This window comes from Leucoraja erinacea, chromosome 4 (genome assembly GCF_028641065.1).
Source record: "Leucoraja erinacea ecotype New England chromosome 4, Leri_hhj_1, whole genome shotgun sequence".
Classification (NCBI taxonomy): domain Eukaryota; kingdom Metazoa; phylum Chordata; class Chondrichthyes; order Rajiformes; family Rajidae; genus Leucoraja; species Leucoraja erinaceus.
In genome coordinates this window covers 100,457,754-100,483,270 of record NC_073380.1, presented here as the reverse complement: position 1 = coordinate 100,483,270, position 25,517 = coordinate 100,457,754, and the positions used below count along the sequence as shown (strand labels likewise).

Here is a 25,517-nt window from a genome sequence, read left to right as displayed (position 1 = left end):
AAGAGTCTCGTAAAGGTACTGGGAACTCAGTGGTTAAAGTATAAATTGACTGAAAATACTTTTAACCAATCCTGAGAATTTCATAATCCTAAAGATCTGCTTAAATTTGAATTTGAACTTTAATTGGACAGAGAAAAAAACGAGCTGAAAAAGTTTCGATTCAAATTGACTACATTCAGGACCTCATATTGAGGTGCTGGTTAATACAAAGTGTATATATATATATTTCTTCTAGTTTAACCTGTGTACATTAGAATTTTTTACTGTAGTATAAAGTGTGATCAAGATTTGCCGTTGTCTCATTGTATTCGCTGTGTATTGCCTTTGATTTAAACTTTGAATGTTAGGTACACTGTTGTAATAGTGGTTCGAATCGACTGTCTAAGAACATAGTTTGATTAAGACTGCTATTATAATTGGAGTCCGACTCGTGGCTATTCAGCCAGAGGTTTGAATCCTCCAATCGCTCTATTGAGGGAAATGTTCCATTGATTGAAAACACCACGAGGAGGAATTAAAAAATATTGTGATTTGCTTTTGGAACTGTACAGTTAACAAATGCGATATTAGACAAATGCTTGTATTTTATATTGGAGTGTGGTTTTGTGATAGTAATAGGTGGTATATTCTCTTGTCTGTGTACGATTCTGCTCACGTGTTTAGAGCTCATTTGCATGTGTTTAGATTAGGGTTGCTCTGGGAGCGAGAGACTGGCTGCAGAAGCGTGTTTGACTGTATTCGATTGCTCACTGAAGCACCTTAATTTGGTCAACCAATGATTTTTTTACAGGTTGAAAGTTGGATGAGTTGAGTGCGCGAATTTTGAGAGATTGTTAAGGAATTTTAGTAGGATGGTTCAGTTGCCTGATAACAGCTGGGAAGAAACTGTCCCCAAATCTGGAGTTGAGTGTTTTCACACTTCGATACCTTTTGCCTGATGGGAGAGGGGGAAAGAGCGTGTGGCCAGGGTGCGACTCATCCTTGATTATGCTGGTGACCTCACTGTGTCAGCGTGAGGTATAAACGGAGTCAATAGCATGGAAGGTTGGTTTGTGTGATGGTTTGGGCTGCGTGCAATCCTCTGCAGTTTCTTGAGGTGTTGGATGGAGCTGTGATGCATTCTGATCAAATGCTTTCTACGCCACATCTGTAGAAGTTGGTGAGAAGTTGGTAATCTGGAGGGTTGTTCAAGAAAACAACTATCTATCTTCTTCCCAGTGGAAATCAGGAATGGCCAATCACTGGCAATCAGGAATCAGCAGATGTGCTGGGCTTGACAGCAACAACTACATCGCAAAAAATATAAACGTTTTTATTAAAAAAATCAAATAGGAAAGATGGATAAAAACAGGGGATTGTGGATGTGTGTTGATTGATACGGGGTGATCAAATAATCTTGGGAGTAGGGGGCTTGAGATGCTGGGTTAGAGGAGGCAGAGTCGTTGAACATACTAGTAAGGATAGGCCATCATGGCCTCAAGGGATTCTCAAGATCTGCCCGAGGGTCGCCAGTCCTGGCTCACAAGCCCTAATCTCTTGCAATTGGCACTGCTAACTTTATTTACCTCCCTCGGACAGAAGAGCACAGCTGTTAAATTCAAACCAAGACTCCAGGTACAACGCAAACGTTTGATAGAAAGCTTATGCAGGTGTTTCTCGATTTCTACATGTCATTTACAAATTTTTGCTGCAGTGCCTTGAACTCTGGGGTGGAGTGACTATGATTTGCCAACCTGTTTTTCACCATAACTGCTGGAATGTAATGTTAAAATTGTACAAGCCATTGGTGAGACCAAATCTGGAGTATGGTGTACAATTGTGGTCGCCCAATTATACGAAGGATGTCAACAAAATAGAGAGAGTACAGAGGAGATTTACTAGAATGTTGCCTGGGTTTCAACAACTAAGTTACAGAGATAGGTTGAATAAGTTAGGTCTTTATTCTCTGGAGCGCAGAAGGTTAAGGGGGGACTTTATAGAGGTCTTTAAAATGATGAGAGGGATAGACAGAGTGGATGTGGACAAGCTTTTCCCTTTGAGAATAGGGAAGATTCAAACAAGAGGACATGACTTCAGAATTAAGGGACAGAAGTTTAGGGGTAATATGAGGGGGAACTTCTTTACTCAGAGAGTGGTAGCGGTGTGGAATGAGCTTCCAGTGGAAGTGGTGTCGGCAGGTTCGATTTTATCATTTAAAAATAAATTGGATAGGCATATGGATGAGATGGGAATGGAGGGTTATGGTATGAGTGCAGGCAGGTGGGATTAAGGGAAAAAAGTTGTTCGGCACGGACTTGTAGGGCCGAGATGGCCTGTTTCCGTGCTGTAATTGTTATATGGTTATATGGTTATAACGAATAACGCACGTATCCAATCGGAGAAACACACAGTGTCGAAATACCCAGAATATTTCTTACCCAACATTCTCAATTTGCAAAATTGCACTCAACTAAATGTTTTCCAGGAATGCCTCTCTTTTGTAAGTCCAGTAATGGCTACAGTGAAGAATCATCACATTTGCAACTCACACACCACATAAGAGAACACAAACCTATACAGTGGGTTGGAAATATGCTCCTTAATTCTAAGATTGGCACAAGATACTGGACGGACAGGCAGCATCTCAGGATAGAAGGAATGGGTTACATTTTGGGTTGAGGCCCTTCTTCATTGGCAAATAAACTGAAGGAAAAGGAATTGCAGAGCACAAAAGTGATTAAAAGAAGCGAGGAAGAATGGAAGGAAAGGGATAGTAAAAAAAAAAAAGTGAGAATGAAATAAACAACATCTCACAAATGTACTTGAATATTGTGAAGAAAATAGTTGAAAGTACTTTTCTGAAAAAGATTCTCAACCCAAAATGTCACCTATCAATGTTCTCCAGAGATGTTGCCTGGCCTGCTGAATTACTCCAGCATTTTGTGTCTTTCAAACGTACTTTTCTATTGGCTAATGCAAAAAGAAAATGCAGGAGATTTCTTGATTTTCCAGAAGTTTCCGTTGTTTAAATGGACTGGCGAGCAGACATAAATGAAACAGTCTGAAGAAGGGTTTCGGCCCGAAACGTTGCCTATTTCCTTCGCTCCATAGATGCTGCTGCACCCGCTGAGTTTTCCAGCTTTTTTGTGTACCTTAAATGAAATTCAGTCTGAATCTTCAGTTGAAGGTGACAGGCACAGGCCCTTAAGGCAGGATTTTACTAATACCCTTAAATCATGAAGTCAGAAAGAAAGGACAAGTTAAATCAGAAAGCAGTAAACAATTGGCACCGTGCGTTGGACTTAAAACCTTGCCAGTTGAAGAACTAAGAATAAAGGACAATTTAGAATAGGTCACGATACACATGTTTGGGTGAATGCTCAGTTCTTAAATCCAAAGAAGAAAGGGTTGTCAGGTCTGCAGCATTAGTACAGTGCTCCAAGATTTCAAGAGTCAACAGTGTTTTATTGTCAAATGCCTCGAAAAAGAACAATGAAATTCTTACCTGCAGCAGTACAACAGGCATAGTAAAACCTTAGTAAAAAATAAAATACAACAAAAGAAAGTTCAGTTACAGTTCTTCTCCACCGGAGTTGAAAATGGCAAAATGCTTGCTTCGGTATTGATATTGAAATTGTAAAATAATGATGTGGGCAAGGCTAAACAAATATCTCCTACTTCCCTTTCCACAGAAGCGTTACCTGGATGGCAGAATATAAACCATATAACAATAACAATTACAGCACGGAAACAGGCCATCTCGGCCCTTCAAGTCCGTGCCAAACACTTATTTTCCCCTAGTCCCATCTACCTGCACTCAGACCATAACCCTCCATTCCTTTCCCGTCCATATACCTATCCAATTTATTCCAAAATGATAAAATCGAACCTGCGTCCACCACTTCCACTGGAAGCTCATTCCACACAGCTACCACTCTCTGAGTAAAGAAGTTCCCCCTCATGTTACCCCTAAACTTCTGTCCCTTAAACAGCACAAGGGTTTGTAACTGGTGTCTCTTGGATATCAGAGACGCCAATGAACATGTAAGCAAAGCAAGCTTGACTAAACAAGTTAATTGGCTGTTCCTCACTGCAGGGATCCATTGGATCTTTAGAGTTAGGGGTTCAATGGCCGTAGGGGGGGCTTTTAAAACAGGAAATAGAAAAGCAACATAGATTGCAGCTTGTTTCTGAGTTCAGGCCCCTACCAAGAAGAGCCTGCACCACAATCACGTTACATCACCATGAACTATAATCGCAACTGAATACAGATCAGATCAGAGCAGCAACACACATTCAGAGTGGGAACCTGACGACTACACTAGTCTTTTGTTCCGTTCCCCTCTGCTAATTTCACTTTTGGTTCCCGCAGCCCTTTTAATTGTGTAATTAGGGTCAGGAATTAAATAAACCAAAACAATCTAAAGGTTGATAGGATCAGGCAAAACAGAACGTCCACAAGAGTTAAAATCAACAACAGTTGTTAAATAAGGAAGAACCAATCAGTTAAACACAAAGGTCAATGAACTGGAACATGTCACAGTTGCTTAACTGCTGAAATGGTTCCAATATGCAGAAATCTTGTGACAGATTTTAAGAAAATGGAAGTATTTTAGGAATAAGACCTTTGCCTTGTCTGGAGTTTGAAATAGCCAAATAATACTTCATTGACAAAACAACACTTTACTGCGTTTAGGAACAGATCAACACCTAATTGACCAAGGTTACACAGAAAAGCTGGAGAAACTCAGCGGGTGCAGCAGCATCTAAGGAGCGAAGGAAATAGGCAACGTTTCGGGCCGAAACCCTTCTTCAGACTCAGAGAAGGGTTTCGGCCCGAAACGTTGCCAGAAGGGTTTCGGCCCGAAACGTTGCCAGAAGGGTTTCGGCCCGAAACGTTGCCAGAAGGGTTTCGGCCCGAAACGTTGCCAGAAGGGTTTCGGCCCGAAACGTTGCCTCAGTCTGAAGAAGGGTTTCGGCCCGAAACGTTGCCTATTTCCTTCGCTCCATAGATGCTGCTGCACCCGCTGAGTTTCTCCAGCTTTTCTGTGTAACCTTCGATTCTCCAGCATCTGCAGTTCCCTCTTAAACACCTAATTGACCAAAGTGCTCACAAACTGAAGCTCCATGTATTTTTGTGAAATGCTTTTACCTGTGATGCCAAAATGGTTTTGAACTAACTTTGAAAAGGTAAGTGGGCAATTTATTGTGAAAAATGGATGATTTTTAGAGTACAGGAAGCAAACAAGAGTGTGTGATTAGACTGGCTGGTTTAAGGGTTAGAAACATAGAAACCCAGAAAAATAGGTGCAGGAGTAGGCCATTCCTCCCTTCAAGCCAGCACCGCCATTCAATATGATCATGGCTGATCATGTAAAATCAGTATGTACACAAAAATGCTGGAGAACCTCAGCGGGTGCAGCAGCATCTATGGAACGAATGATCTCCTTCGCTCCATAGATGCTGCTGCACCCGCTGAGTTTCTCCAGCATTTTTGTGTACCTTCGATTTTCCAGCATCTGCAGTTCCTTCTTAAACAACATGTAAAATCAGTACCCCGTTCCTGCTTTTTCCCCCCATATCCCTTGATTCCTTTGGCCCTTAGAGCTAAATCTAACTCTCTCCTGAATACTCTCTCCAGTGAATTGGCCTCCACTGCCTTCTGTGGCAGAGAATTCCACAGATTCACAACTCTCTGGGCGAAGAGGTTTTTCCTCATCTCAGTCCTAAATGGCCAACCCCTTATTCTTAAACTGTGACCCCTGGTTCTGGACTCCCCCAACATCGGGATGGAGTTGTGATGCATTCTGATAAAATGCTTTCTACGGCACATCTGTAGAAGTTGGTGAGAAGTTGGTAATCTGGAGGGTTGTTCAAGAAAACAACTATCTTCTTCCCAGTGGGAATCAGGAATGGCCAATCAGCCAATCAGTAAATCACTGGCAACCAGGAATCAGCAGACGTGCTGGGCTTGACAGCAACAACTACATCGCAAAAACGATAAACCTTTTTATAAAAAAATCAAAATAGGAAAGATGGATAAAAACAGGGTATTGTGGATGTGTGTTGATTGATACGGGCTGATCAAACAATCTTGGGAATAGGGGGCTTGAGGTGCAGGGTTAGAGGAGGCAGAGTCATTGATCGTACTGGTAAGGACAGGCCATTGTTGCCTCATGGGATTCTCAAGCCCAGTCGACACATTCTTTCATCACACGCCATTACACGGGAATTAACCTGATGAACCCACGCACTCCCTCAATAGCAATAAAGTAATTCCTCAAATTAGGACACCAAAATTGCACATGATACTCCAGGTGCTGTCTCACCAGGGTCCTGCATAACAGCAGTAAGACCTCCTTGCTCCTAAATTCAAATCCTCTCGCAATGAAGGCCAACATGCCGTTAGATTTCTTAGCTCTCTGCTGTACCTGCATGCTTACTTTTGGTGACTGATGTACAAGCACACCCAGGTCTTGTTGCACCTCCCCTTTTCCTAATCTGACACCATTCAGATAAGAATCTGCCTTCCTGTTCTTGCCACCAAAGTGAATAACCTCACATTTATACACATTATACTACATCTGCCATGCATCTGCCCATTCACCCAACCTATCCAAGTCACCCTACAGCCTCTTAGCATCCTCATAGCAGCTCCCACTGCCACTCAGCTTTGTGTTTTCCGCAAATTTGGAGATGTTTCATTTAATTCTCTCTTCTAAATCATTAATATATATTGTAAATAACTGGGGTGCTGGCACCGAGCCATGCAGCACCCCACTAGTCACTGCCTGCGATTCTGAAAAGGACCCGTTAATTCCTACTCTTTGCTTCCTGTCTGCCAACCAGTTCTCTACCCATGTCAATACCCTACCCCCAATACCACGTGCTCTAATATTGCACACTAATCTCTTGTGTGGGACCTTGTCGAAGGCTTTTTGAAAGTCCAGGTGCACCACATTCACTGGCTCTCCCTTATCCACTCTACTTGTTACATCCTTGTTACAGCATAATTTCCCCTTCATAAATCCATGCTGACTTTAACTGTTTCTGTCACTGCTTTCCAAAGGCGTTGCTATAACATCTTTAACAATCGACTCGGGCATCTTCCCCACTACTGATGTAAGGCTGACTAATCTATAATTCCCTATTTTCTCTCTCCCTCATTTCTTAAAAAGTGGGGTTACATTGGCTACACTACAGTCCACAGGAACTGATCCAGAGTCGAGAGAACATTGGAAAGTGATCACGAATGCCTCCACGATTTCTAGGGCCACCCCCTTGAGTACTCTGAGATGCAGACCATCAGGCCCTCGGGATGTATCTGCCTTCAGTCCTAACAGTTTACCTAACACCATTTCCTGACTAATGTGGATTCCCTTCAGTTCCTCCTTCCCACTAGATCCTCAGTCCCCTGAGAGGTTGTTTGCGTCTTCCTTAATGAAGACAGAACCAAAGTACTCGTTTAACTGTTCTGCCATTTCCTTGTTTCCCATTATAAATTCACCTGTCTCTGATTGTAAGGACCTACATTTGTCTTCACATAATTTTCCTTTTTACATATCTAAAGAAACTTAGAGTCAGTTATTATATTCCCTGCAAGCTTTCTTTCATGCTCTTTTCCCCCCTCTTAATTAACCCCTTTGTCCTCCTCTGCTGAGTTCTAAATTTTCACCAAGCCCATCAGGTTTGCTGCTTCCTCTGGCCAATTTATATGTCTTTTCCTTGGATTTAACACTATCCTTGATTTCCCTCCTTAGCCACGGTTGAGCCACCTTCCCCTCTTTATTTTTTCGCCAGACAGGATGAACAATTTTTCGTCCATGCGGTCTTTAAATCTTTGCCATTGTATCTCCATAGTCAACCCATTAAGTATAATTTGCCAGGAGTCTATCCTAGCCAATTCCCATCTCATACCTTCAAAGTCTCCTTTCTTTAAGTTCAGGACCCTATTCTCTGAATTAACCGTGTCACTTTCCATCCCAATGCAGAATTCCACCATATTATGGTCAGTGTTGCCCATGGGGCTTTGCACAACAAGATCGCTGACTAAGACTTCCTCATTACACAATACCCACTCTAGGATGGCCTGTCCTCTAGTCGGTTTAATATTGGTTTAATAAACCATCCCGTTACATTGCAGGAAATCCTGCTCCTATGAGCTGCTACCAATTTGTTTGGCCCAATCTATATGTAGATTAAAGTCACCCATTATAACTGCTGTACCTTTGTTACACATATCCCTAATTTCCTGCTTGATGCTATCCCCAACCTCCCTACTGCTGCTTGGTGGTCTGTATACAACTCCAACAAAAGTTTTCTGCCGTCAGCTATTTCACAGTTCTACTCATACCGATTCTACAGCATCCAAGCTAATGTCTCTCCTTGCTATTGCAATAATCTCCTCTTTAACCTGCAATGCCACCCCACCTCCTCTTACTTTCTGTCTATCCTTCCTGAATATTGAATACCCCTGCTTTGAGCTCCCAGCCTTGGTCACCCTGGAGCCATGTCTCTGTAATTCCAACTAAATCATATTCCTTAACTAATAACTGCACATTCAATTGATCCACCTTATTATAAATGTGCCTCACATTAAGTCACAAAGCTTTCAGGTTTGTTTTTCTTATTTCCCTTCTACCTTTTGTTTCTGCCCTCCTTTTATGTCCCTTTGAATTGGTTCCCATCTCCCTGCCCTGTTTGTTTAAACATGACCTTTCCTACACTCTCTTTCCCGTTACCTGCACGCATACACTTCCACATTGTTGACTCCACCCCTCCCACTCTTTAGTTTAAACCCACCCGTGTAGCATTAGCAAACCTGCCTGCCAAAATGGCAGTCCCCCTCCAATTAAGGTGCAACCCATCCCTTTTATACAGTTGTCCCTGCCCCAGAAGAGATCCCAGTAATCCACAAATCTAAATCCCTGCCCCCTGCACCAACTCCTCAGGCATACATTCAGGTCCCCTATCTCCCTGTTCCTACCCTGACTAGCACAAGGTACAGGGAGCAACCCAGAGATAACCATCCTAGAAGTCCTGCTTTTCAGTCTTCTACCTAGTTCTCTATACTAACGTTGCGGAACCTCCTTCCTCTTCTTACCCACATCATGTGTGCCTACGTGCACAACTACTTCTGGCTGTTCACCTTCTCTCACGAGGATGTTCTTAAAGGGCCTGTCCCACATAGGGGACTTCTTTGGCAAGTGCAGGAGATAATCGTAGGTAGTTGTAGCATGGTCGATACGTGATCCTAGGAAGTCACTGTAACTCTCCTTCATGCACGAGAGATGTTCCCGCATACTTGCAGCCTCAGTTTGGTGGGGGGAAATGTTTCTGCTGAAAAACTTTCCGCAGGTAAAAATTGGTCCGCATGGTTCTTTTGAACTCGTAGTGCAGTGGTAGTGGGGTTGCCATGCAGTTATAGTTGGTCGAGGGTAGCCATAGGCGATCTCCTTTGCTGACTGGGCATTTTAATTGACTCATTGGGGATAAAAACATAAGCACTAGTTTTCCAGAAACTAAGGAAAACCGACCGGTAATGTTAAATGCCCGCTAAACTTTATTAAAAGTTGTCTGGCTTCTTAAAAGTGTCTCCACTCCTTCTCCCCCCCCTTCTCCCCCCCCCCCCCCCCCCCCCCTCCCCTGCTCTTTTAAAGGACTTACCGTACACTGTGCCAACAGTCTTTTACCTTCCTGTTCATCGCGGGTATCACCTTAGCTTTGCATTGTGTGAATTTCAGACAGCGCTCCCCTGCTTTCCCTGGCCCCCATCTTTGCTGTGTTTGAGAGAGTGTGGTGTGTGTGTGTGTGTGTGTGTGTGTGTGTGTGTGTGTGTGTGTGTGTGTGTGTGTGTGTGTGTGTGTGTGTGTGTGTGTGTGTGTGTGTGTGTGTGTGTGTGTTTGTGTGTGTGTGTGTGTGTGTGTGTGTGTGTGTGTGTGTGTGTGTGTGTGTGTGTGTGTGTGTGTGTGTGTGTGTGTGTGTGTGTGTGTGTGCTCGGTCGATCCAGTTTGCGTGTTTTTCAGACAGTTGCTGAAGGTCAAAGAAGTGCGAAAAGTCGCGTCAGAGGCACAGGCCCTTAAGATAGCCGTAGTCCTACATAGTCGTAGGGTGCATTTGATACATTCACATTTTCGGTGATTCGACAAGACTATGACGGTCACTTGTACTCACAAAAGAAGTCGCCTAAGTGGGACAGGCCCTTAAGTCGGTCTGATGACTTACCGTTCTCTGTTCAAATATCAGAGACTTTTCCATTGCAGCAAAATAACACAGCCACATACGTCAGAGTACTGCAATTCACATTATGAGCTTTAAATTTGATGCCCAATTACACTTGTCTGGTTGGCTAGCATCAATATTGAACTCCCACAATGTTTGGCGCAAGTGGAATATAACATTTTCTGTAATTTCCCATGGCTGTTATACATAATCTATTGACTGCCTGTCATCTATAGTTCCAGAAAAATGCAGAAATTGGCCTTTAAAAAAAATGTGGGTAGGGAAGATTACATTTCAGAATATCAGGAAAACCTTATTGTAAAATTTTAAGTCAGTCGATTTCCCAAACCATGAATGTTAGGATTTCCCAAACCAGATTAGGATGAAATGATAACAGAGCAGGTAAAGTCTCTGTGGTAGAAAGTTATCTCTGCCCACAACAAGAATATCATTGTATTTATCCATTACACATCACTTCAAAAATCACTCCCATACATCGCTGGCTAGGCCAGCATTTATAATCCATTGTCAGAGCTCTTGAGCAGAAATGCGGTAAATCACTGCTTAAAATGGTTGCGGTCATTCGGGTAAAATAACTCCCAATATTCTTTGTCAAAGAGTTCCAGGATGTAGACTCAGTCTACATAAACGGCTAATAATATATTTCCAAGTTACAATGGTTTATGGTGTCAGATTGACCTAATGGTTTTAGTGGATGTTTATGGTAGTGGATGTGGCGCCAGTTACGCAGGTTGCACTGTCCTGTGTGCCTTCAACCTGCTTGAGTGTTTTTGCAACTGCACTCATCCAGGTGAGTGACCTTCTGGATCATGCCTTTACAAGTTAATTATTCACCACAGGATACCCAGTCTCTGTATTTATAATGCCCCTGTCCCACTTCGGAAACCTCTGGTGAACTTGCGCCCCACCCAAGGTTTCCATGAGTCGCCAGAGGTTTTGATCACTCGCCTGGAAAGCCTCGACCGAAGCGTGAGCTGCATCTACTGACCAAAGATCCTACAGGATCTTTGCTACCGACCACGCACACATACACACAAACACGTCACGAAGGTGGGGGCCAGGGACAGCAGAGGAGCGCTGTCTGCGCGATGAAGAGGAAGATAAACGGCTGCCACAGAGCATGGTAAGTCCTTCAGAGAGCGCGGGAGGGAGGGAGAGATGGGGAAAGAAGGGGAGAGAGAAGGAGAGAGAAGGGGAGAGAGGAGGGGAGAGAGGAGGGCGAGAGAGAAGGAGAAAGAAAGGGGAGAGAAGTTGGGGGAGAAGGAGTGGAGACAGTTTTAAGAAGTTTAATAAAGTTAGCGGGCATTTTTACTTCCGGCGGATCTTCTAGGTCCTGAATACCAAAGATCCTACAAGATCTTTGCTGAAAACTCCAATGAGCCAATCAAAATGGCTGGTCAGCGAAGGAGATGGCCTTCGACTGCCTGTAAGTAAATAGCGACCCCACTCCACCGGCTTCGACCATACGGCAACCTATTTTTAGTCGCGGTCGCTTTTGAATTTGTTTAAATAATCGCAGGATCATAGAAGTCGCCTCAACTACGCAAAAACCACTTTCGACCATTAGGGAGAGTGACCAAAACCTCCGGGAACCACACGGAAATTTTGGGTGGGGCGCAAGGTCACCAGAGGTTTCCGTTCAGGTTTCCTAAGTGGGACAGGGGCATAATGCTGGTTCATAGAACATATACCCAAACAACACAGGAACAGGCTCTTTGGTCCACAATATCTGTGCCGATAATGATGTCTAAGTTCCACTGCCTGCAGGTAATGCATATCTATTCCCTGCATATTCAGGTGTCTTTCTAAAAACCTTTGAAATGCTACAATAGTATTTGCTTCCATCTCCTCCTTGGTACCGTGTTCCAGGCACCCACAACTCACTGCATAAAAACAGTTGCCTTGCACCTCACTCCTAAGCAATTTCCCTCTGATCGTAAAGCTGTGCCCTCTAGTATTTGAAATTTCCACAGGGTATTAGATGGTATCTGACTCTATTATCCCAACAACACCTCACATATCTATATTAAACTCCATTAGCCATTCCTCAGCCCACTTGCCCAACTGACCATGACCCTGCTGTAATTTTTGAAAACCATTTACACTCTCTACAATAACAGGTCTCCAGTCCAAAAAACAACCTTCCACTACAATCTCTGCTTCCATGAAGCCAATTCTTCATTCAGTCAGTTAGCTCTCCCTGGATCCCATGCGCTTGCCTTCCAATGCAGCGTTCCTTGTCGATCCAAATGCATATATATGTTATCCCTCATAATCCTTTCCAGTAACTTGCCTAACACAGATGTACCACCGGGTCAGAAGTCTTCCCGCTGGGCTGCTGCTGCGGACAAGGAACGCGCCAGCGGTCTTTATCGAGGTGCCGTGGTCTCGATGCCTCCCGGATGGCCGCGGAGAACCCATCCATCACTCAGCAATCTCATAAATTAGAACACCCACCGTAATATTCATTCACAGCAACAGACCTATTAACAGATGACACCATCTGAAAGACGAAGCTTCCACACTCAAACCTGCCTGACATTATGCTGCAAAGCAATTTTCAAGTGTCTGGATGATTGCTGGTCAGCACAGACTCAGTGGGCCAAAGGGCCTATTTCCAAGTTGTATCTCTAGAGTCTAAAGTCTAATCAGATTTGAACAGTGCTTGAAGGATTAAAAGTATGTGGGCTTGGAATGTTTATTTTGTGACGGCTTTTATTTTTGCACTGTGACAAGGTAGGTGATGTGGCGCTACCTGGTGGTGAACCATGCGCAGTGCGAACCCTCGGCTCTGGAGGGAGGAGCCAAGTGTCTCGGGGATGGGAGGTGCAGGTCACGGGGCTCCCCTGGGAGTATATAAGGTCGGACAACGCCCGTGCCCATTTGAAGCAGTAGGGGGCTGTACTGTGAGAACCATTAAAGGCATATTGACTACACAAACTTTGTGTCCCATTTTGTTCCAGGCTGGACATCGCCACAGTGCTATGAATAGTCTGCAATCGTGTATTCTTTCCGCTGACTGGATAGCACGCAACAAATGCTTTTCACTGTAGGTGGAGGTAGTTGAGGGATCAAATAATGAGATTGCAAATTCATCAAAGCAAGCAGGAATAGAAAATTTAAGTGGTTTAAATCAGATTTCTGAAAAGAAATGTGTGGGGGCCTTAAGCGATTAGTAAATTAAATCTTTTTTTTTTAAAGGAGGTGTGTAATACAGGAGATAACCAAACAAGGATAAAGTGTAAATTAAGTTAAGAGTCGGCATAAAACAGAATCTGGAATTCGTAACAAGAAAAGCTGCTGCAACAGTTTAGCCCTGGTGTTTGTGTCTTATTTGTCACCATTACTATAAACTATGAATCATCCTGCTTTTGAATAATGAAACCTGTAGTTTCACATCCAAGCGGTCCAGCCATTTCATGCAGAACTCTTCAATATGTTTTCTTGCATTGAAGATGTTCTAACCCAGTAACTCTGCCATGTAGATCATTTGACTTGTTTACTGATAATTAACATCAACTAAAATTCTACCAGGAGTATGATAACTGCCTTCAGCACTATGGGATTAAGTCCGACACAAAAGTGAGGAGTCCTATATCTTTCCAAACAGTGTGAATGGAAATTTGGAAATGTCAAACAAAACTAGGTTAGAACATAAAAATAGAACAGCACAGCATAAGAGCAGGCTCTTTGGCCCACAACATCTATGCCAAACATAGAAACATAGAAAATGTAGAAAATAGATACAGGAGTAGGCCATTCGGCCCTTCGAGCCAGCACCCCCATTCAATATGATCATGGCTAATCATCCAAAATCTGTACATCGTTCATGCTTTTTCCCCATATCCCTTGATTCCGTTAGCCCAAAGGGCTAACTTGAACTCTCTCTTGAAAACCATGATGCCAATACCAACTCTTAGCTGCCTGTATGTAATCCATTCCCAGCATATCCATATGCCTTATCCAAAAGTCTCTTAATTGCCTCAGCCACCACCCCCACAGCGCGTTCCAGGCACACTGGTCCTGAAGCAGCTTCCAACACATTCCTCTACAGCGCCCAGAAAAGACTATCCTTGAAGGCATAATCTCACATGGCAGCCAGTCACCAGTATCACACGTACTGCTTTGAGGAAATGAGTGGCTCCATGCCAGAATAACTTCACAACTATAAATCTCTGTGCTTCCTCTCCACGGTTGAGCCACTTTCCTAGAGTTGCCAGCCACACTTCCCACATGCATGAGCTACCAGGATATAGTGGATGCTGTAATGTGGATCACAATCAGAAAAGACGGATCCACTTTCGCATTTGGCGTGCTTTCCCCTGGAAATGATTCCTTACACAATTTAGTCTCCAAAAGCAAAATCAATTTAGAATAACATCAAGCTGAAGAAAAATTATTGTGATCCAACGTTTAGGCAATGTGGCGCCACTTTTCCCGAGGAAGCTGTATTGCTTAATGTGGGTACACAAAAATGCTGGAGAAACTCAGCGGGTGCAGCAGCATCTATGGAGCGAGGGAAATAGGTAACGTTTCGGGCCGAAACCCTTCTTCACAGTAATATGGTACTTGATGAAAAATGCATCATCAGGTATTGCACGTACCATGTATGCTGGCCTAGAAATCAGTGTTAATGTAACTCCACACAGTTTCAATTAGAAGAGAGAAAAGTACAAGGTAAACACAAAATGCTGGAGTAACTCAGCAGGACAGGCAGCATCTCTGGAGAGAAGGAATGGGTGACGTTTTGGGTCGAGACCCTTCTTCAGACCCGAAAGAAGTCTGAAGAAGGCTCGGAAGAAGGGTCTCAACCCGAAACGTCACCCATTCCTTTTCCCCAGAGATGCTGCCTGTCCCGTTTGGTTACTCCAGTGTTTTATGTCAACCTTCGATTTGAACCAGCATCTGTAGTTCTTTCCAATATGAAAAGTACAAGGTGCAGCATATGATGCAATAAAAGGCTAATAAAAAAATGTTATACACTAACGTTTAATAAGGCATAAAACTTGGCTTAGTTCTACAACTTAATTAATTTGGTGTGATGACACAACAAAAATAAAACATAAAATACATTTATTCCCAATTATCAGCCATGAGATAAGTAGCCTTTTATCTATATTTGCCCCACAATTTATTGAAGAGTGACTTTCCAGATTCCCAGGAAGTTCCAAAAAAGAAAAGTAATAAGATACGCAACATCCAGCAAGAGGTGTAAGTCAGCATTCCCAGTGCTCAGGTGGTCTCATACCTGTTTAAGGATTTCTTGCTTCGACTTGCTCAGGTCTTCGTATTTGATCTTCCACTGCGATAAATCTGCTTCCAGTTTTTCAATCTGCCTTCTAAGAGTTGCTTTATCCCTGTGTAAAAAAATATAGAGAAAGAATTTTAGTTCAGTAAGGGAAGTGCAACAAACAATAATTGTGTGCCATGAACACATAAGCATTCCAATATTTAAATAAATGCACATATAGCAGTTTGTGTATGGCAATTTCTTATGTGGTCTAAAGGGACAAAAACAAATAATGCTGGAAGCAGGCAGTGAACTCAGCATCGGTACCCTACAACAATTTACATCTTGAAATACAAGGAACTGCAGATGCTGGAATCTTGAGCAAAACACAAAGTGCAGGAGGAACTCAGCAGGTCAGGCAGCATCTATGCAGGAAATGGACAGGCAACATTTTAAGTCACAACCCCCTCTTCTGAAGAAGGCTTCTGACCCGAAACATCGCATATCCATTCCCTCCACAGATACTGTCTGACCTGCTGAATTCCTCCAGCACTTCACTGTTTACACCTTTTGCTTCCACAGATGCCGCTTGACCTGCTGAGATTTTCCAGCATTGTTTTGTGTTGTTATTTTGACATTTTGAAATGTTCTCTGAAAAATCAGTATCTGTCAAGGTATCGAATAATTACACGCTTGGAGCAATCCATTCAAAAGGGCTGAATAAAAAATGTGCCTTTGACATTTGCAGTATGCTCCAAAGCAGTTCACAGTTAATTAAATAATCTGAAACAGGAGCTGCCTGAGAGACTGATTGGACAATTCTTTCAAAGAGACAGCACAGATACAATGAACAAAAGCCTCCCTTTGAGGTATACAATCTTCTACACAAAGTGATATTTCCACAGTCAATCCAATTATGAGAACACAGAAAAGGTTGAAAATGAGTGAAGTACAAAGGGATCTAGGTGTTCTTGTACATGAAACACAACAACTGTGTATACAGATACCTTAAATAATAGTAAAGCCAATGGCATCATTCCCTTGTGTTCAAGAGGGAACTGCAGATGCTGGAAGATCGAAGGTACATAAAATTGCTGGAGAAACTCAGCGGGTGCAGCAGCATCTATGGAGCGAAGGAAACAGGCGACGTTTCGGGCCGAAACCCTTCTTCAGACTGATGGGGGGTGGGGGGGGGAGAAGGAAGGAAAAGGGGAGGAGGAGGAGCCCGAGGGCGGACGGATAGGAGGGTGGGAGGAGACAGCTAGAGGGTTAAGGAAGGGGAGGAGACAGCAAGGCTCCCTAGAGTTAAGCAATTCTTTCTTCTCCCTGCTCCCATCGGGCAGAAGAATCAGAAGCTAGGAGAACATGGACCACCAGACTCGGGAATAGCTTTTTCTCTTTAGATTATCAGGCTTCAGAATGGTCATTCTATGAGGGTACAGGCCAATTCTCCTCTACCTCATTGCGGGCATATTACACTTTACCTCTGGAATCGTTACGTTATAATGCTGAGAACAATGTTCTGCACTGTATCTTTCTCTTTGCTCTAACTATTGTACTAAGTTCGGCTTGATTGTATTTATGTACAGTATTATCGGATGTGATTGGAATGTGTGCAAAACAAAGCGTTTCACTGTACCTCAGCATGACAATAATAAACCTAATACTAAAAAAAGCATTGGTAGAGTTGTACAGTGTTGGTGAGATCACACCTGGAGTCGTGTATAGTTTGGTCCCCTTATATATGACAGAATAGCCTAGCATTGGGACAATCCATCAGAGTTTCAAGAGGCTAATTCTATTCGGACAATCCTTTGATAGGGATGGAAGGACTTCCTATCACAAACAGATTTTCTGGAAACATACAAGATCTGAAGGATAGATGTTTTCACAAACAGGAGAGTCTGGATCAAGGAGATATAGATATCTCTCATTTCCTTTTCCCTTGATTTTCAGTCTAAAGAAAGGTCTCAATCCGAAACGTCACCCATTCCTTCACTCCAGAGATGCTGCCTGTCCTGCTGATTTACTCCTGTATTTAGTGTCTATCTTAGACATTGTTACAAGATTAGAGGATGACCTTTTAAATCAGTGTACGGATATTTTCTTGAGGAGGGTAGAGAATATTGGGAATTCTCTATGATACAGGGTTATTCAGGCTAGATGGTGACATTTCAAAGGACATATAATATACCCTTTCTATAAACAGACTACAGGGGGGGCTTTGGGGGGGGGGGGGGGCTCCAAAGCAGTTGGGGGATAATGTACGTTTTTGCCCATTGTCCGCCATGATTGAGTAAGGTATTATCATTGTATAAATGGTGGAAATAAACAACTGCAGTTGTTGGTTAATACACAAAAGGACACAAAGTACTGGAGTAACTCAGCAAGTCAGGCAGCATCTTTGGAGACAAGAGACAATAGACAATAGGTGCAGGAGTAGGCCATTTGGCCCTTCGAGCCAGCACCGCCATTCAATGTGATCATGGATGATCATCCGCAATCAGTAACCCGTTCCTGCCTTCTCCCCATATCCCCTGACTACACTATTTTTAAGAGCCCTATCTAGCTCTCTCTTGAAAGCATCCAGAGAGCCAGCCTCCACCGCCCTCTGAGGCAGAGAATTCCACAGACTCGCCACTCTCGTGAGAAAAAGTTTCCTCGTCTCCATTCTAAATGGCTTACTCCTTATTCTTAAACTGTGGCCCCTGGTTCTGGACTCCCCCAACATCGGGAACATGTTGCCTGCCTCTAGCGTGTCCAAGCCCTTAACAATCTTATATGTTTCAATGAGATCCCCTCTCATCCTTCTAAACTCCAGAGTGTACAAGCCCAGCTGCTCCATTTCTCTCAGCATTTGACAGTCCCGCCATCCCGGGAATTAACCTTGTAAACCTAGGCTGCACTCCCTCACGGAGTAGGTTACGAACATGGGTAGGTTACGATTCGGGTTGAGACCGTTCTTCAGACTCTTGGTCCAGGAAGGGGCCTGGATTCCAGGTGAGTTGATGGCCCCAGCCTGCCCGTGGCCGGGAGAGAGGCGAGGATCGGCGGAATCAATGGTCACAGGCCACGGACGGCCGGAATGCATGTAATGCACCTGCAACCTCCGGCAACCACCTTCAACCAGCATCGCAACCGGCTTTGACTAAAAAATTACCGATTTTTAAAATGGCAAAACCTGTTTTTAGTCGCGGCCGGTTTTGAATTTTTTTAAATAATCGCCGGAACAAAGAAGAAATGGAACCACTTTCGGCCATTAGGGAGACACAAAAACCTCCGGGAACCTCCGGGAACCGCACGGAAACCTTGGGTGGGGCCCAAAGTCTCCAGAGGTGTCCGTTCAGGTTTCCTAAGTGGGACAGGGGCATAAGGGTCGGTGGAAGGCTCCTTGGAAATGGCTGAGGAAGCTGTGGGCCAGTTGTGGCAGTAGAAGGTTAGGCCTGGAAGAGGCACGAGCCGGGGTTGGTGAGGGCAGCCGGCGCTGTTAGTGGTGGGGGAGGTGGTGCATGTGGCCACTACTGTAAGTGGCAAAGGGAGGAAGCGCAAGCTGGTGTGGTGCATGCGGCCAGTGCTGTCGGCAGCAGGTGATGCGGCATAAGCCAGGGGTGGCACGGGTAGCCGGCGCTGCAAGCGGCAGGGGCAGGGGCACGGGTAGCCATCGGTAGGTCGGTCCACAATAACCACAATCCATTATTAAGAGGCTATTAAAACGAGGGTTAACTGGAAGTATATTTTTTAATTCGCTGAGTATTGAGGACTATGTGGAACAGGTGCAGAAGAAATGAGCCGATCAAAGCAGCTATACCTAAATACAGTTCAGGATAAAATCAATCAGATCCGCCAACATTGACCCAAGGAACAGAACAGAAAAGTCAGAATTTGGAAATCTCTCCCACATGCTAGTCAAGTACATAGTGATATTTACAGAATCATATCTTGCAGCCAAGGCAAATGCACTCTCCTCTTCCATTGCAATTCAGGGGTTTGGCCTGGTCCACCAACAGTAGTTTGAAAGAGTGGAGCTGGCAGCCCTCAATGACTCCAAAGGAAATCTTACAGTGGTGGTATCAGGCCAAACATTGGCCCTTCCTGATTATCATCCAGCATCCTCCCTGATGTCCACATTCTTCAACATTGAACACCATTTGGAAGAAGATCTGAGAGTGGCAAAGGAACTGAATGTTCCCCAATTGCAAGAATTCAATGCTTATCACCAGAAGTGGCACAGTACCAGCATCAATGTGTACTGACAAACAATTCTGATTGAACACAAGGAGCGAAAGTTTTTAACTCAATTCCGAACATTGTCTAGACCTTGTTGCAGGAAGGTACACAAAAATGCTGGAGAAACTCAGCGGGTGCAGCAGCATCTATGGAGCAAAGGAAATAGGCGACGTTTCGGGCCGAAACCCTTCTTCAGACTGCTTGTTGCAGGAAAGTTGGCTGACTTCACTTCCTAAGTAGTTGAGAGTGGAATTGTGCCATCGGCAACAAACATCTCTACTTCTGATGTTGTCACAAAAGCAAAAGGTTTTAATTGAGAAAGTTTGGGTCTTTCCTAAGATGGCGAAGAGCCAAAGGATCTAGGTCTCCCTAACGACGCCAGCATTTATTGCCCATCCATATTTACCTTTGGGGTGAGACGCCTCCTTCTACTGCCACATTTCTTCTGGTAAAGGTAAACCAGCACTGCTGTTGAAATAAGGATCCAAAATCTAGACTCAGCAACAATGAAGGTCCAGCGATATATTTCCAAGGCAGGATGGTGCTGCACAGTGGCCTTGATGAAGAACTACAGCATGTGAATAGTACTCAGTGTAGTTACTTGTGCCTGCTTTGGGGGAAACAAATGTTTGCCGTGGATGCACCAGGTGCAAATCAAGACCGCTACTTTGGCTTTAATGGTATTCTATACCTTGAGTGTTGGTGGAATTACACGCATTCAAGCAAGTGGACCCGTGTAAAGAAGGGTCTCGACCCGAAACATCACCCATTCCTTCTCCCCCGAGATGTTGCCTGTCCCGCTGAGTTACTCCAGCATTTTGAGTCTATCTTCAATGTAAACCAGCGTCTGCAGTTCCTTCCCGCACGTATTCTGTGCCATATAGATGACAGAAGGCTTTGGGTTGCAGGTTATTTGGGCACCTGCTCCTTCTTTCATGTTTATTATGACACAAAAAGATGCCATTCAATCCTTCTGGCCCACACCAGCTTCCAGAAAAGCAGTGCAATCTATCCCTAAAGGGCCTGTCCCACGAGCATGCGACTGCATGCGGCAAGCGCGACCAAACCGGAAGCGGAGGCCGCGCGGAGGTCAAGTGATCCCCGTACAGGGCCGGTTCCACCAGCATGCGCCTGCATGCGGCGAGCGTGACCAAACCGGAAGCTGTGGACGCGCGGAGGTCAAGTGAGTGACGTGAAGTTCGAGCGAAGTCCGTGGGAAGTTCGCGCGTGACGTACGGCGTCAAGACACTGCGTACGGCGTCAAGACGCTGCACACGCCCGCCGAGGCAGTGCGTACGGCGTTGAGGTGCCTGCGGGCCGGCAGGCCGTTGCCGCGCGGAATTTTTGAACAAGGTCAGTTTTTCGGAGCCCCCGCGCGATATCGGGACCAACTCCATAAGGCTCCGGCGATCAAAGTGGGACCGGCCCCGCGAGGCCGTACGGTTCAAGCGACCACGTAAGGTCGCGCTTGCCGCATGGAGTCGCATGCTCGTGGGACAGGCCCTTTAATTTCCCGTACCCCTGCAACCTATTGTCTCTCAAATGTATGTCAATGTCCCATACATTTTTTGCCACTAATCTTCTTTGAAGCGGTTGTTACTAACCAATTAACCCACCAACACATATTTGCGGTGTGGGTGGAAAATGGTACCTAAAGACGACACACCAGTGAGAGAAAGGGTGCACAAATTCCCAATGCAGCCCGCAAGGTCGACATGAAACCTGTGTCTCTGAAGCTGTGAGCTTGCATCACTTTGTGCTGCTCCACTATGCTACGCTCGTAGTGTTTATGTGGCAGATCATTGCCCCAGATTATTGCTGGTGGAGAACTGGGTACTGGTTATGCTGTGGAATACCAAGGATTGAAGTTCTCCTCCTCATTGCCTGACCAATTTGCTGCATGAATGTTATTCAGCCCAGGCCTGAATGTTGCCTCACTCTTGCTGCATGTAGGCAATGAATTACTTTCATTGTTGTGGAGCTTTTTTTAGTATTTTCAGTATTTCTTTAATGTCATTTCACTGAGTACTCGCATACACAGAGGAAACGAAAAAACGTTGTCCAATCGGTTTCCATTCAGTGTAAAAATAAAAACAAAAAGGATAATACACAGAGCTTTAAAAACAAATTAAAATTACCATTTTTAAAAAGAAAGTAGGCCTAAAAATTAACAATATAATAAAAACAGTCATTCTGATTGACAGTGGCTTCACAATGGCTTTACTTTGGCAGGTGCCTAACTGTCAAAGTATGGGCGGGGTTGGATGTGTGGATGAGCGATATTTTGGGAGGGGACAAAGTCCGTTAATCAGTCTTATTGCCTATGGGAAGAAGCTGAGGAGCATCCTGCTGGTTTTGCAGCTGATGCTCCTGTACCTCTTCCCAGATGGCAGAATTGAAAAGATGTGATATGATGGGTGGTAGGGGTCCTTGATGATGGAGATGGCTCTGCTGATGCTCCTCTTCTTGTATATCTCCAGCAGGAAAGGGAGTGGGGCACCAATAATCGTGCGAACCAATCTGAAGATTTGCAAATCATTAGCAAACATTGCTACATCCGACCTTGTGATAAATGAAAGGTCATAGGTGAAGCAGCTGAAGATGTTTGGGCCCAGGACTCCAGAAGGAGGTTAGAATGATTAATTTTCAACAGCCAAAGTTATTTTAATTTGTGTCATGTATGAATCCAACAAATGGAGTGCTTTCTCCTTGATGCCCAATGGCTCAGTAACATCAGTGCTCCTCGATGCCGCATTTGATGCCACCTCACTTCTGGAGTTCAGCCCTTTGGACCATGTTTGCATTCAAGGTTATGACGTCTGGAGCAGAATGATGTTGAGGAAAACCAAAGCAAGCATCAGTGATTGCAGAGCAAGTTTTTTGAGAGCACACCCAATTATATCTCCTTGCAATTTGCTAATGATTTGAAACAAGCTAATTGGACCGTAATCAGCTGGACTTTTTCTGCTTTTCATGACACAGGACAAATCCGGGCAAACTTCCACCTTGTCAGGCACATGCCAGTGTTTCAACTGCAGTAGAACAACAGCTTGGCTTGGGGCACGGCTTGTTCTGGAGCACAGGGTCTGCAGCACTCCAACTTGAATATTGTCTAGTCCCACAAGCGTATGCTGTGGAGTTTTAACCCGATCCCATTGAAAGTGGGAGCACGGAGCCCTGCCTACTACATGCTGTCTTTGTTGTTGCAGTTTCACCACCTCCTTCCACAGTTATTCCTGGTGCTGCTTCCAATGAAACTGGGATTGATCCCCTGGCCTGACTGTCTTGACAGAGTGAGTAACATGCTGGACCCTGAGGTTAGATTTTTTTTAGTTGTGTACGTTTCTGCTGCTGATGTTTCACGGTGCCTTGTGGATGCCCAATATTGATCTGCCAGACCTGTTCTGAGTCTTTTTCACCTCACATGAATGTAGTCAGAGTTAAAGAGCATGAATATAGAACCTTCAACCAAATTCATCCATGCCAACAAAACTGCCTCCCTGAGCCAGTCCCATTGGCCTGTGTTTGGCCCTATCTATACACCTGTCCAACTGTCTTTTAAATGCTGTTATTATACCTGCTTCTTGCACATCCTCTGGCAGCTCATTCAATATTCCCACTCCTCCGAAGATGAAAAACATGCCCCCTCAGTTCCTCTTTAAATATTTCCCCTCTCATCTTAAAACTCTGCCCTCCAGTTTTAGATTCTTCTCCCTTGGGGAAAGGACTGTGACAATCTGCCTTATCTATGTCCCTCATAGAAACATAGAAACCATATAACCATATAACCATATAACAATTACAGCACGGAAACAGGCCATCTCGGCCCTACAAGTCCGTGCCGAACAACTTATTTCCCTTAGTCCCACCTGCCTGGACTCATACCATAACCCTCCATTCCCTTCACATCCATATGCCTATCCAAGTTATTTTTTAATGATACCAATGAACCTGCCGACACCACTTCCACTGGAAGCTCATTCCACACCGCTACCACTCTCTGAGTAAAGAAGTTCCCCCTCATATTACCCCTAAACTGTCCCTTAATTCTGAAGTCATGTCCTCTTGTTTGAATCTTCCCTATTCTCAAAGGGAAAAGCTTGTCCACATCAACTCTGTCTATCCCTCTCATCATTTTAAAGACCTCTATCAAGTCCTCCCTTAACCTGCTGCGCTCCAGAGAATAAAGACCTAACTTATTCAACCTATCTCTATAACTCTGAAACCCAGGCAACATTCTAGTAAATCTCCTCTGTACTCTCTCTATTTTGTTGACATCCTTCCTATAATTGGGCGACCAAAATTGTACACCATACTCCAGATTTGGTCTCACCAATGCCTTGTACAATTTTAACATTACATCCCAGCTTCTATACTAAATGCTCTGATTTATAAAGGCTAGCATACCAAAAGCTTTCTTTACCACCTTATCTATATGAGATTCCACCTTCAAGGAACTATGCACGGTTATTCCCAGATCCCTCTGTTCAACTGTATTCTTCAATTCCCTACCATTTACCATGTACGTCCTATTTTGATTTGGCCTGCCAAGGTGTAGCACCTCACATTTATCAGCATTAAACTCCATCAGCCATCTTTCAGCCCATTTTTCCAAATGGCCTAAATCACTGTAGACTTTGGAAATCCTCTTCATTATCCACAACACCCCCTATCTTGGTATCATCTGCATACTTACTAATCCAATTTACCACCCCTTCATCCAGATCATTGATGTACATGACAAACAACAAAGGACCCAACACAGATCCCTGAGGCACCCCACTAGTCACCTGCCTCCAACCCGACTACTAAAGTCCATATAGAAAACATCCACTGCTTTACCCTCGTCAATTTCCCCAGTAACCTTTTCAAAAAATTCAAGAAGATTAGTCAAACATGACCTTCCAGGCACAAATCCATGTTGACTGTTCCTAATCAGACCCTGTTTATCTAGATGCTTATATATATTATCTCTGTATATTTTCCATTAATTTGCCCACCACTGAAGTCAAACTAACAGGTCTATAATTGCTAGGTTTTACTCTTAGAACCCTTTTTAAACAATGGAACAACATGCGCAGTACGCCAATCCTCGGGGACTATTCCCGTTCTAATGACATTTGAAATATTTCTGTCATAGCCCTGGCTATTTCTACACTAACTTCCCTCAATGTCCTAGGGAATATCCTGTCAGGACCTGGAGACTTATCCACTTTTATATTTTTCAAAAGTGTCAGTACTTCTTTTACTTTGAAACTCATAGTATCCATAGCTACTCTACTCGTTTCCCTTACCTCACATAATTCAATATCCTTCTCCTTGGTGAATACCGAAGAAAAGAAATTGTTCAAAATCTCCCCCATCTCTTTTGGCTCTGCAGATAGCTGTCCACTCTGTCTCTCCAATGGACCAATTTTATCCCTCGTTATCCTTTTGCTATTAATATAGCTGTAGAAACCCTTTGGATTTACTTTCACCTTACTTGCCAAAGCAACCTCATATCTTCTTTCAGCTTTTCTAATTTCTTTCTTAAGATTCTTTTTACATTCCTTATACTCCTCAAGCACCTCATTTACTTCATGCTGCCTATAATTATTGTAGATCTCCCTCTTTTTCCAAACAAGATGTCCAATTTCCCTTGAAAACCAGGGCTCTTTCCAATTTTTACTGTTTCCTTTCAATCGAACAGGAACATAAAGATTCTGTACTCTTAAAATTTCCCCTTTAAATGTCCTCCATTTCTCTTCTATATCTTTCCCATAAAACAAAATGTCCCAGTTCACTCCTTTTAAATCATCTCGCATCTCATCAAAGTTAGCCTTTCTCCAATCAAAAATCT

At 43.9% G+C, this 25,517-nt stretch overlaps 1 protein-coding gene across 1 annotated transcript in view; it reads right to left on the bottom strand.

Moving 5' to 3' along the window:
* The window catches only part of LOC129696734 (coiled-coil domain-containing protein 102A-like), a 466,367-nt gene that overhangs the window by 368,510 nt on the left and 72,340 nt on the right, over positions 1-25,517 (bottom strand). Inside the window, exon 4 of the mRNA XM_055634868.1 lies at positions 15,470-15,578. Within this exon, the coding sequence (XP_055490843.1) occupies positions 15,470-15,578 (109 nt within the window). The remainder of the gene's footprint in view (positions 1-15,469; positions 15,579-25,517) is intronic.